The 12,878-nt window shown below is 49.2% G+C and overlaps 1 protein-coding gene across 1 annotated transcript; it reads right to left on the minus strand.

Annotated features, from left to right (window-relative positions):
• Positions 1-2,507: 2,507 nt before the first annotated feature.
• On the minus strand, positions 2,508-5,962 carry LOC124696851. Its single transcript, XM_047229513.1, has 9 exons — positions 5,837-5,962; positions 5,530-5,651; positions 5,244-5,451; positions 4,185-4,385; positions 4,023-4,106; positions 3,850-3,870; positions 2,900-3,256; positions 2,696-2,806; positions 2,508-2,597 (listed from the first exon to the last, which is right to left on the minus strand). The coding sequence occupies exons 1-9, from the start codon at positions 5,960-5,962 to the stop codon at positions 2,508-2,510; spliced, it is 1,320 nt and encodes a 439-aa protein (XP_047085469.1).
• Positions 5,963-12,878: the final 6,916 nt, after the last annotated feature.

The following is a 12,878-nucleotide window of genomic DNA, read 5'->3' on the forward strand; positions in this document are numbered from 1 at the left end:
CATCGAGGAAGCGCTGCCACCGTCGTGGTTGAAAACAACCAACGGTTTACCCAGCCCTCGAAACCCGCCGCCAAGCTACTCTCTTGCCACTAGAAGCTGATCAAGAGGAGTTGCATTCGGTACCGAAGGCTAAGGTCTTCAAGATCAGGCTCAGGCCACCGATGTCGCCAACGGCCACAGCCACCTACCTCCGCGCAACCCAAGCAACCACAGAGAGTAGGAACAACACCAACAACCGTTCCCCGCCGGCAAGGTCGATGCCACCCACCTATCCAAGGCCGCCGCCCCTGCTTCCAAGCACCCCGACATCATCACCTCGAAACAAATAAGAGACCCCAGATCCTTTAAACTAGCTGAAAACCCCATGGGCAGCGTCACCCGCGAGCATCAACTCGCCGGGTGTGAATCCACGAGCCACGCAAGCAGAGCAAAGGGGGGGAGGGGTGGGTGGAAGAGCACTCTCCACCATCACCCGAGAGGAACGGACACTCTTGCGCCGTCCTCCGAGCCGTAGCTCCCCGCTCAAGAGCTTCCAGGACTAGATCCATGCAGAGCCACCAACCGGGAGGTCCTTAAGCTGGCCATAGAGACATGGGTCGGCTTGCCACCCAAGGTTCAATCGCCTGCAAGCACGTCTAGCACATGTAGCTGCCACACCGTTGCCGCGCCCCTGCCAATCGTAGCAGCCCGCTCCGCCACCACCGTGCGAAGGGGAGGAGGGGGGGCCGCTATCACTGGTGCCCTCGGAGCTTCGCCCGGTAGCGCCCTCTGATGGCGACGAGGAAGAAAGACAAAGTTGGAAAGGGACCGGCGGTGCAGCCCTCTAGGGTTCGCCCAGCCGCTCGCATGAGCGCGTAGGGCGAGCGGGGTTTTTAGGTGCTTTCTATCGCGCGTGGTAACGAGTGTCTGCTTCAATGCAGTCAGCAGTATCTGGCATCGTGTGTCATTCTTTCGGTGTTCATTTTTCTTTTGTGCGAAACATAGTACAAACACAGACACTCACACACACATTAATACACTCAACCATATGAACGAACACACGCACACCCTACCTCTATGAGCACCTCAGAGAAACTGAGTCCAAGAAACTAATCCGACGGATCATGAGATTGACGAAGTCACCACAGACATCTCGCTGTCAATGGAAATGTCGTCTCCCACTGAAGAATATTTCGCTTTTTTTAATGAGGCACCGAAGTGTAAAATATGAGATTTGAAATCTGGTGGCCTGGCACTACAGGAAAACGGTTATATGTCGACGGCCACCAGCCGTCGGCGTACATGGGCAAGCCGTCGGCGTACTGTTGTGCCGACGGTGGCCGTCGGCGTATCTCCGGTCGGCGTAGCGGATCTGGCCGTCGGCGCATCTCCAACCGTTGGCGTCTACTCCATGCCGACGGTTTTTCTTCGGCCGTAGGCCCAGCTCAACCGTCGGCGTCGTATTTCCACGGAGACGGCCGTCTGATGGCGTCGGTGATTCGCCGACGGCCGGACCGTCGGCACGACGGATGCACGTGGCGTCACCTGGTACACCCTCCTTCGTTGTCTCTACGCCGACGGTCGTGGCCGTCGGCTCCTCTGTTGCACGTGGCTTCACCTGGGCACGCCGGCGAGCTCGCCGACTGTCGCGATACGCTGACGGCCCGGCCGTCGGCATACCTCCAGCACCTTGGAGCATGTTCGCAGCTACGCCGACGGTGAGGCCGTCGGCACAGATCCACATGTCCAAATCTGGCAGCACATCGCCATTGATACGCCGACGGCCTGGCCGTCGGCACCTATGGTCAAGTTTATTTTTGTATTTCCCTGATTTTTCTAGTTTTCTTTCCAGGCACAAATGAGCATATATATTATATATATTATATATCAGTACATAAACAAAATATTACACATGACAGATAGACAAGCTCACATAAAGTGCAACGGATGATTAACGGTCACCAATGCATGTGCACATATAGTCTTCATGTCAAATGGCCCAAACACAACGAGTTCACATGTATACATGATGACACAAACACGACAAATTCACAAATATATGTTCTTCATGATACATGTCACACGACACAAGCAAGACACTACAAGTCCAACGATCACAAACAACGGACTTCGAGTTCCCGCACTTGTTAAGTCTGCCTCCTAGAGCATCATCACTACATAATAAAGAAAAAGAACCATTTAACATTAGCAATTGTTCAAGTTCGAAATTTTGCAAGGCAAATTTTCCGAGTATAGCTTCGATGCTCAAGTTTGCATGGAACTAACCTGAAACGGCAAGTCAGCAGGCTCAGCAGAAGCACTAGGACCACGACTACTTCCGGTATGAATCGGGGTGATAGGCCGTGACTGGCTGGGCGAGGGTGCCGGCGAGGCAGAAGCACGACCAAAGTCAGTGCTGGACTGAGCTGATCCCTATATGTTAGAGCAATAGATAGAAATTATAAATCTCTCTGTGTGCAACAAAACCACACAACGAGAACTAGTTATTCAGTCGTCTTGCAAAGGACTTACCGGAATTCCTGAGGCGAGGAATTCTTCTCTCGTGGCGGAGATCCCATAGTTGGCTGAACTCCAGTAGTAATATACGCCATCACCGCCTGCAAGTTATGACAAAGAACTAACCGCATTATGGCTGGCCTGGTACGCACAGTTGAAACTAGTGAACGTGGAACTTCTCTTGGATAGAATGAGTTACCGCATTATGGCTGGCCTGGTACGCATCGTGGGCTTCAACCGACTTCACGTACTCCTCAAGCTTCTCCTCATAACTCTCATAGAGCCTATTGTATGCCTCGTCCAGAGAAGTCTACAATTTGACATAATGAATCTCAACAATATAATCAAGTAGCGGTGCATGAACGAAAAGTTAGAAAAATGATGAAAATTAGGAAGAACTTACATCGAAGGCCTGCCTAGATCCACCGGGCCGTGGACGAGGTGGGATCAACTGACTGCTGCTCATGCTAGAAGCTCGAACTTGTGTGAGTGTGGTGGTAGGCGCGATCACCCCATCAAGAATCTGATGGCGGCCATGCCGCTTGCCGAGCCCTGACACGATCACCACCGTCTCGTCGACCTCCTCCTCAAGGGGCTGAGAATCCTCCCCATGTAGTTTTTTGAACGCCGTCGCGTAATTTTGCAAGTATGTGCCAGACTTACCATAGTATTGCTCCTCTCCAGGTTTGTCGACCTTCATCTTCTTATGCGACATCTTCCAGGCTCCTAACTTAGTAAGCGGCTTCCCATGAACTTTCTCCTGAAACGCCAAACAAATGTATACAGGATTCAAAACTGGCCACTGTGCAAAACAGGAACTGTGCAAAAGTTGCAGCTGACAGTCTACGAAATTCAGAACAAATTACTGGTTCAAACTTGTAATTGTCAGGTATGATAGTGTAGGAAACAAATTACTGAAGAAAACCAACATAGAACCAGGTCAGATGCTTCCAACTGAAGAACTACAAAACAAGATGGATTTCCAGAACCGATGGATTAAAAGTCTGTAACAGAATAAGCTTCTCACCTCTCTGATTATATAACATAACAGGGTCAAACAATGGAATACATGGCATGGAAATCAAAGCCATATCATACATCGCCCCCTACACAAAAAATTGCAGCAAAAAAGGAACACAAGACTTGTGATGCTGAGAAAACGTGATAACAAGACACAACCATTTCAATACTAAAAGTAAAAGCATGCAAACTCACTTATATAATGATAGCAAGCATGTCAGTGGACCAGTCGAGTAATGTGTTTCCTTATTTCGCATCACAAGGTATTTGTGAAAGATGCAATCGCACAGCCAGTAAAATAAGCAACTGATGGTTGTGCTTCACAAGAATTACCTGGTTGGCGTAGCTGATCCCCTGTTTCTCACAGCCAACAGGAACACAAGAATCCAGTATTTGCCGCATCTAAGAAAGAATTACCTGGTGCGTCTTGTAGCGATCATGGGACCGGTTTCCTGCATTGTGCGTTCCATCCTTTCCACGATTCTCCCTATTTTCATGCTTTGGGCCATGAACTCTGCATCTTCCCCGACCCACAAGTCCACGAACGCCGCCCATCCATCGTCTCGTCCATCGACCCATTTGGGAGCAATCTAAAGAATGGAAGCATCTCATTTCAAGAACATGTAATGCAATTAGCACCAACAGAGAATAAGAGACAATTTACTTACGCCCATGAACTCCTCCTTCGACAATGTAAGACATTTTTCAACAATTTCTTTCTTCAGGACCCTTTTGCCTTGTTCGGCGTAGAAGTGCGAGATGGCCACAATGCGCGCATCGTACCGCTGCTGGCGTACCATCTTCCTCGCGGCATTCACCAAGACCTGGCCCGCCTTGGTACTATCCTCCGTCGGCACTTTATAAAAGACCTACAATCATGCAATAAACGGTGGGTTGATGGAGAACTATGAAAAACTCAACAAACTATTGCACGTGGTCAGCTACTATTTCTGTTCTGAAATATGTTGCAAAAGAGGGAAAAGGTGATAAGAATTAAAATTTTGTGGTGATAAATCAAGATAAAATTAAAATACTTTCACTTGTATATTTATGGTGATAGTGCTAAACCAGTTGTGCTTCCTGTATTAGTTGTGGTTTCTAGCTGTTGATCTGTTGCACACACTACTTCTGGGGCAATGTGAAGCTAATCTTGGAGATTTTGGTGACGAGCTAAACCACTGAATCTTAGTGGTGATGAACCAATGGATCTTTTTTATTTACTGAGCTATTTATCTGCCATGTTTGCAACTGGGCAGTGTTCACCTTGGATTCAGGGAAATGCAGTGTTTTAGTTTCCTCACGCTTTAGTGATAAATGTTACTGCTCGTTAGTGCTCACTGCTATGTGAATTGTGAAATGCTTCCGTTTATCCTGGAAGAACAGAAACTGTTCAAGTTTGTGGTTGTGGCGTTTTCTTGAATCTTGAATAACAATTTACGAACTGTGAACATGCATATAGCAGTGGTGAAATGGATCACACACTATATTGATTTCCGCAACAAACTATTGCACGTGGTCAGTTTATGAGTGATTGTCTAATTTGCTATGTGGAGAAAGACATGTTTTCTACCATTAGCAAATTCACTTGTTATTTTTTTTTATTTCTAGGAAGACATGATACAAGCTGCCAATAAAGTTATACTGTTTTTACTACTTTTCTATACAATGTAAACAAGTGATATCTGCATCAAACATGGTGACTTGTGTACTTTTCGAAAATTTCTTACCCAAAAATTGGTGATCACAGCATTCGCACAGGTCCCGAAGCTCTCGTCATGAGCAGCTTCATAGTCCTCCCATTTAAGGGCTAGCTTCTTGTCCCGGCATGTTTCATCTGGCGGCTTCAACCTGTAGAGCCCCGGCCAATACTTCTTCAGCAAGACTCCAAGCACACCATTTGGAAGGCGGCCCCGTGTACCAACAAATGACCAATTGCTGCACAAGAGTCAGAATATTAGTATGTGCTATATTAGTATTACCAAAATGAAATCATTTGTTGAAATGACCACTTACTCTTTGTTATTCGGCTTAATGAGGGTTTTCTCATCATCATTAGCTGGTACTTTTGGGAGACCCGCTATTCCCCGAGTCCAGATCGACTTTGAGCTCCCCTGTGGCTCGAGCTCCTCCTCCTCCTCGTCCTCCGCCTCCGCCTCCTCCTCCTCATCAATCTCCTCCTGCTGCACCTCACTGTCCTCCTCTATCTCCTCATCCTCTGGGGAGGCTCCTCTCGCTCCCTCCTCCCCCTCGGAAGTCCCGGTGCGAGTAGCGGAGGGTAAATCACTAAGGGAGGGCGTCGGTGTCCGCTGCCCTAGTGTACGCTCTTGGCCCCGGCCTCGTCCTCTAGGGGGTAAGCCCCCTCCTCGTCGCTGGGAAAGCGAAACCTCCTCACTCGTGGTCCTCCGGCCTCGTCCTCTAGGTGGTAGACCATCCTCCCTCCCTTCATCGTCACTATCACCAAAGCGTCGAGTAGGAATATGTGCTCTTCCACTTCGAGTTGTTCCGGGCTTCTCTTGGCGCAACTTCTTAAGCAAGATGAAGGATGATTGCTTGCTCATTGTTCAATCACCTGCATTGAGTAAGAGTAAACAATTAGCAAGGAAAATATAAATATTGATGCAAATGAATGACCATAGTAGCAATAAACAAGGATGTAGCAATTATTAACCATAAAAGCATACTAAAAAGACCCTCACCGCGAATCATCATTATCACTATCACTATCGTGTGAGTAGTAAGGTAGCCCCTCGACTGGTGCAGGCTCATCAACGTCGTCATCGTTGAGATGTAACTTGGAGAGCATATCTATGTCCTTTACATTGACAACTGCCTCGCCACAAATTTTTTCATTGTTCTCGAGGTCCTCAAGACCACCCATAAGTATATCAAAGTCCACGCCATCCTCTTGCTCTGGATAGAAATCTCCCTCGTATGTGATGGGGTTTATATTGTTGTAATCGTCCTCGTTTGGCATGGGTAGCTTACCATGTGGCGATACCTTGAACACAACTTCCCAGCCCTTTAGTTCCTCCTTCTGGCATGGGTATGGCAAATAATAAACTTGCCTAGCCTCGTGAGCCACAACAAAGACATCGGCTCCTTGATAAGTGGTTGAAGGCCTAACTTCCACTAAACCAATAGACGGGGTAGTTCTCATTCCCCGGACTGGGTCGAACCAATGACATTTGAACACGACGAGAGTGAGATGTTGGGCCCCATGATCAAATGAAAGCTCGTACACATTTTGCAACCTTCCGTAGTACTCAAGATTATCGACTCTTCCGGTAAACACCCCAGTATTTATAGTTTTTGCATTAGGGCGATTGTTCTGATGAAACTCCGTATGGAAGCCAGGGGTCCATTATTGGATCCAGCAACATCCCGCCACACTTGTGTACACACCATGTGGACACACACAAGTTTTGGGTCATTCCCACCCTTGACTACACCCCAGCGGCGGTGCCCCAGTGGCATTATGCCTTCATTTGGGATTGGTTAGGTCATAGGGACATGTGGTGTCAAGGATATGGATCCATACTATCTCAAGATTACCTCGGTTCACCCCATCGGGGAGTTCCCCCGATACATCCTGGAACTGCCTAAGTGCCGTCAGCGCATGTGCGTGAAGCCGGACAAACCCAAGGGTCCATTATTGGATCCAATAACATCCCTCCACACTTGTGTACACACCATGTGGACACACACAAGTTTTGGGGGCATTCCCATGCTCCGAGGTGCGGCATCCAGAGAAACCCTAATCCGTTGACCGCGCGGTCTACACCATTGACTACACCCCAACGGCGGTGCCCCGGTGGCATTATGCCTTCTTTTGGGCTTGGTTAGGTCATAGGGACATGTGGTTTCAAGGATATGGATCCATACTATCTCAAGATTACCTCGGTTCACCCCATCGGGGAGTTCCCCATATAGGTCCTGGAACTGCCTAAGTGTCGTCAGCGCATGTGCGTGAAGCCGAACAAACCTAGGGGTCCATTATTGGATCCAGCAATATCCCGCCACACTTTTGTACACATCATGTGGACACACACAAGTTTTGGGGGCATTCCCACCCTCCGAGGTGCGGCATCCATAGAAACCCTAATTCGTTGACCGCGCGGTCTACACCATTGACTACACCCCAACGGCGGTGCCCCGGTGGCATTATGCCTTCATTTGGGCTTGGTTAGGTCATAGGGACATGTGGTGTCAAGGATATGGATCCATACTATCTCAAGATTACCTCGGTTTACCCCATTGGGGAGTTCCCTCGATACGTCCTGGAACTGCCTAAGTGCCGTCAGCGCATGTGCGTGAAGCCGGACAAACCCAGGGGTCCATTATTGGATCCAGCGCATATCTCATATAATTTAATATAAGAATAATAACAAGATTAATCCGTATTCTCACAAATCTAAGATAAATATTTAACGTCTAGAGGAGTACATGCACTTTACTTTTTTGTTTACTTGTGCATTTAGTAAAATGTCGATAAAAATAATGCTAGATGATTTACATGTTATAGTACTTGTAGATGATCTTTTTTGTCAATGGAATGTAGCTTTTAAAAACTGGGAAAAGATAAGTGAGATATGCCGACGGCCCTGGCCGTCGGCACAACTAACACCGTCTACGGACCGTTAACGGGGGAAGCCGCAGCTTCCCATGTTCTGTACCTGTGCCGACGGCCAGTATACACCGACGGCAGCCGTCGGCACCTCTGGATCTACGCCGACGGCCACCGTAGATCCAGAGGTGCCGACGGTGGCCGTCGGCATATCTGTAGCTACGCCGACGGTTTCTTCAGTAGGCGCATGGTTCCAGGCTATGTGCCGACGGCCCCGATAAATGGCCGTCAGCGTATCTTTTGGCCGTCAGCGTCTAATGGTTTTCCTGTAGTGGCTACCACTGAGCACTCCTAACCATCCAACCACGTTTTTTTGTCAGCCTCTCTTATGTACTGTGCTACTTCTTCTGGACGTTCTCTACAAACACTGAAACAGGACGTTCAGCTTGAACGTAGCTATAGATTTCTTTGCGGTGTTCCTAATGGCACGAATTGGGCATAAATGCCTAAAGTACGCCTACTTGCCATTTGGCCGAGCGAAGGAATAACAGCCTAAGGTTAACTTCAAAATAGTGACTGGGCCACAAGGAACATCAAGGGAATGTGAGGCAGCTATACGTGTGACCGGCTTTAAGGATGAAAATGAAACGGAAAGATTTCAACTTTTCTGTGAAAAAACATAAACTGAATGAAAATATTGAAAACAAATGAATTTTGCTGAACGAAAAACGGAACATCTTTTACTGGAAACGAAAACAAAGTGGACTTTTCCAGCGGAACAAAAGAGAAAATGGAATTTCCATCTTAAGGTTGTTGTAGTGGCTCAATCTAGTGTACCACTAGTAGAAAACCTCTCATCCATCTAAGCCTTTAGTACCGGTTCCCTAACGAACCGGTACTAAAGGGGGCATTAATACCGGTTTCGTGCGTGGGACATCAATATCGGTTCGTTATGGACCTTTAATACCGGTTCGTAACACGAACCGGTATTAAAGGGTTTGGGCCCGATTTCCAGGCGGTGGTGGGGCCAGGGTTGCACCTTTAGTACCGGTTCGTGTAAGGAACCGGTACTAAAGGGTCTCGTGCCCTATTTGAGCGCGCGGCAGCCCGAGCTCCCTGCATATCTCATTCTCACTTCTCCTCTCACATTTCCAAATATTTTGCACCTCTCACACTCCAATAATCTTTATTTTTCTCCACCATTTTAACAAGATTAACGGCATACATCTATCCAAGGGTTAGCAATATCATCCTTCCTTCCGGCGTTCCTAATTTAGCTCAGTTCTTTGGTAGTTTTAACTCGTACTATTTTTGTAGTGCAAGCAAGGTGTTCGATGAAATGCCTAAGTTAGTGATTTTATTTTTTTATATGCAATTTGAGCTGAAATTATGGTATGTTTTGTAGGTTTTAATTAGTATCATCCCCGTCCTTACCGCTGTCGATCGTCCCCTAGCCGGCACGGTACCACCTCGGTGAGCCCCTCTTCTTTTTTATAAAAAACAATTAGTTTTATGTGATGAACTTGAATATTAATTAAGTTGGTGTTATCACCAGAATTTGACCGAGTCAGAGGTGGGCCGCGATCAAGATGGACTTGAAGAATATATATATATAAGAAATACGTGAATCGGCCTTTATATGCGAAATGTGGGCGAGTTGGCCCGTGTATCTGTAACATGTTAGGATACCTGTCGGTTAGTTAGAGTTTTACCCGTGCACGGTTAGGTGCACGCCTAAATTAGAAAGTCCCCTGGACTATAAATATGTATCTAGGGTTTATGGAATAAACAACAACCAACGTTCAACACAAACAAATCTCGGCGCATCGCCAACTCCTTCGTCTCGAGGGTTTCTCCGGTAAGCACCATGCTGCCTAGATCGCATCTTGCGATCTAGGCAAAGACAAGCCTGCCCACGTTGTTCATGCGTTGCTCGTGCCGAAGCCTTTTTGATGGCGAGCAACGTAGTTATCTTAGATGTGTTAGGGTTAGCATTGTTCTTCGAATTACATGCTTTCGTTATGCAACCCTTGCACATCTAGCCGCCCTTACACCTATCTTAGGTGTAGGGGCGGCACCCCGCTTGATCATAGTTTAGTAGATCTGATCCGTTACGGTTGCTCCTTGTTCATCAAGGATTAGTTTAACATCCGCAATAGTTAGGCCTTACAAAGGGTTGGAGGATCCAGCGGCGTGTAGGGTGGCGTTTGCTAGTCCTAGAAAGGATGTTCCGGGGATCAACCTCGTGTTGGTTTTTAGGCCCTGTCTAGGATCGGCTTACGGTCACCGTGCGCGAGCGCGAGGCCCAATCGTGAGTAGGATGATCCGATTATGCGGTGAAAACCCTAAATCGTCGTAGATCTAATTAGCTTTATCTTGATCAAGAAGGACCACCATATATTCGGACACCTCGTTCGAATCATGGGTGGATCGGCTCTTTGAGCCGATTCACAGGATAACCTGAGAGCCGATCGAGGCTCGTATTTAATGTTTACGTGTATGCCATGCAGGAAACTAAGCGAGGCATCATCCACACCTTCCTGACCAGGTATAGGTCAGGTGGCACGCCCTTGCGATAGCATCGGACGTGCGACCAGGAGGCTTTGCGGGCCGTCGCTCTGAGGGACTGGGGCTAGCCGCAGCCCTAGTTGTTCCCGGCTCTACTGTGTTGCCCGTCTCTGCCCGCCAGGGTATTTCTGACGTCAACACATTCTGGCACGCCCGGTGGGACAACCTTCGAGATCCACAACATCGCCGTCTACATCCGAGATGGCGGAAGACACTCCGGTCAAGTACGAGGATCTGCCTGATGAGCTCAAGAAGAAGCATGACGAAATCAAGGCAGTCCTCGAAGCCGAACTCATCGGCTCATTCCACCGAACCCGCTCCCATGGCGTCAGGTGGAAGGGTTTCACACCTGAAGGCGCACTCGATGGAGTGGACCCGTCCGCCCGTCGAAGAACGCACCAGGTCACCGCGGCAGGAAATCAACTACATGGTGGCTCATTCGCTGCACCGCCACTCGAGAGCCTCGGTGAACACTTTGGAGCGTGTCGCTCCGCGCGTGGTCCAGGAAATCATGAGCCACCGGTACTCTCCGTCGGGACCAGCTCGGGGACTTTCAAAGGAGAGATGCCACTCCAGCCCCAGCCTGCCGTTCGCATGGGCAGCACCGGAACCGCCGAATTCATCGGCATACGTCGTCTACAAGATTGGTGGTGATCCTAGTGACTACCAATTCCTACCCGAGGCACCCAAGGAGATCCCGCACGGATACGCGTGCGCATACGTACCTGACCGCAACACTCGGGCACTCTCGAACCAGGCTGCAACATCAGGGGCCTCTGGAACGGCAGGAGGAACGTCGGGAGCCGATCCTGAGAAGCAAACGTGGCTAGCTAAGTACGCCACTCCGACAAACCTCCAGAGCCCAGCTCCCGCAGCTTGGCTTAGAACCGGAAAAGCAAGCATGGCTGGCTAAGTATGCCACCCCGGCGAATCTTCGTGGTTCGACACCTTCAGCCATCACAGCGGATCAGATTTGTGCAATCCTGAAAGATCAGTCCGGCATGATGCCGAAAAGGAAGACGTTCGGCTACACCAAGCCGTACCCCAACGACTACGAACTGATCCCGCTACCACCCAAATATCGGCTCCCGGACTTCACAAAGTTTAGTGGATCAGATGGTTCCAGCTCCATCGAGCATGTGAGCCGATATTTGGCACAGCTGGGCACGATCTCAAGCATCGGACGAGTTGTGTGTGAGGTTCTTCGCACGATCCCTCACAGGATCGGCTTTCGGGTGGTACACATCGCTGCCACCGAACTCCATCCGGACTTGGAAGCAGCTTGGAAGAGCAGTTCCATGAGCAGTATCACTCGCAGGCTTCCGAGGTTGGTATTGCCGATCTAGCACAAGTACGACAGAAGCGCGGGGAGACAGTGTCAGAATACGTCCAACGCTTCAGGACCATTAGGAACCGATGCTTTTCGGCTCATGTAAGTGAAAAAGAAGCAGTCGAGTTGGCGGTGGTGGGTCTCTCATCATCGATTAAGGACGTGGCCTCCCAAGCAGACTACCCTTCATTGGCGCACATGGTGCAGAAGGCTGTCGCGCATATGAGCAGCGCCACCCGCATGTCTACCAGGACAAATTCAAGCGTGCGGTGACCCCGGTTGAGGCGGACGAGGATGAAGGTGCTGCGGGAGATCGAGAGGTAGCGAGTGGCTGAATGGACTCGAGCGGCAGGCCCCGTGACCCGCAAATGGGTGAAGCCACAAGGCCCTCCAAAAGGGTTCGACTTCGACGTGACCAAGACCGAGCAGATTTTTGATCTCTTGCTCACGGAGAAGCATATAAAGGTACCCGAAGGCCACAAGATCCCCACGGTGCAAGAGCTGAACGGAAAGCCATACCGCAAGTGGCATAACACGTTCACCCACACCACCAACGACCGCAGGGTGTGGCGGCGGCAGATCCAAATGGCGATAGAAAACGGACGGTTGATTTTCAACCAATACGCCATGAAGGTTGACACACACCCCTTCCCCGCCGTAAACATGGTGGAGTATGCTTACCATGGAGGGTGCCAGCCGGATTTATCGTGCAATATCAACATGGTAGGACCTGGACACCACTCTGGTAAGGATGGAGATGAGGGCAGCTGCTCTCATAGCAAAGATACAGAGGAAGCCGCTCCACGCGATCGGCTCCGCCAAGACGGCAAGCGCTACGTCACAGAGGGAGAGGTGAAAAACATAAGGTATCAACGACCTCTCTCTCGACCACCTCCTCAA

This window comes from Lolium rigidum, chromosome 3, assembly GCF_022539505.1.
Source record: "Lolium rigidum isolate FL_2022 chromosome 3, APGP_CSIRO_Lrig_0.1, whole genome shotgun sequence".
In the NCBI taxonomy this organism is placed as follows: domain Eukaryota; kingdom Viridiplantae; phylum Streptophyta; class Magnoliopsida; order Poales; family Poaceae; genus Lolium; species Lolium rigidum.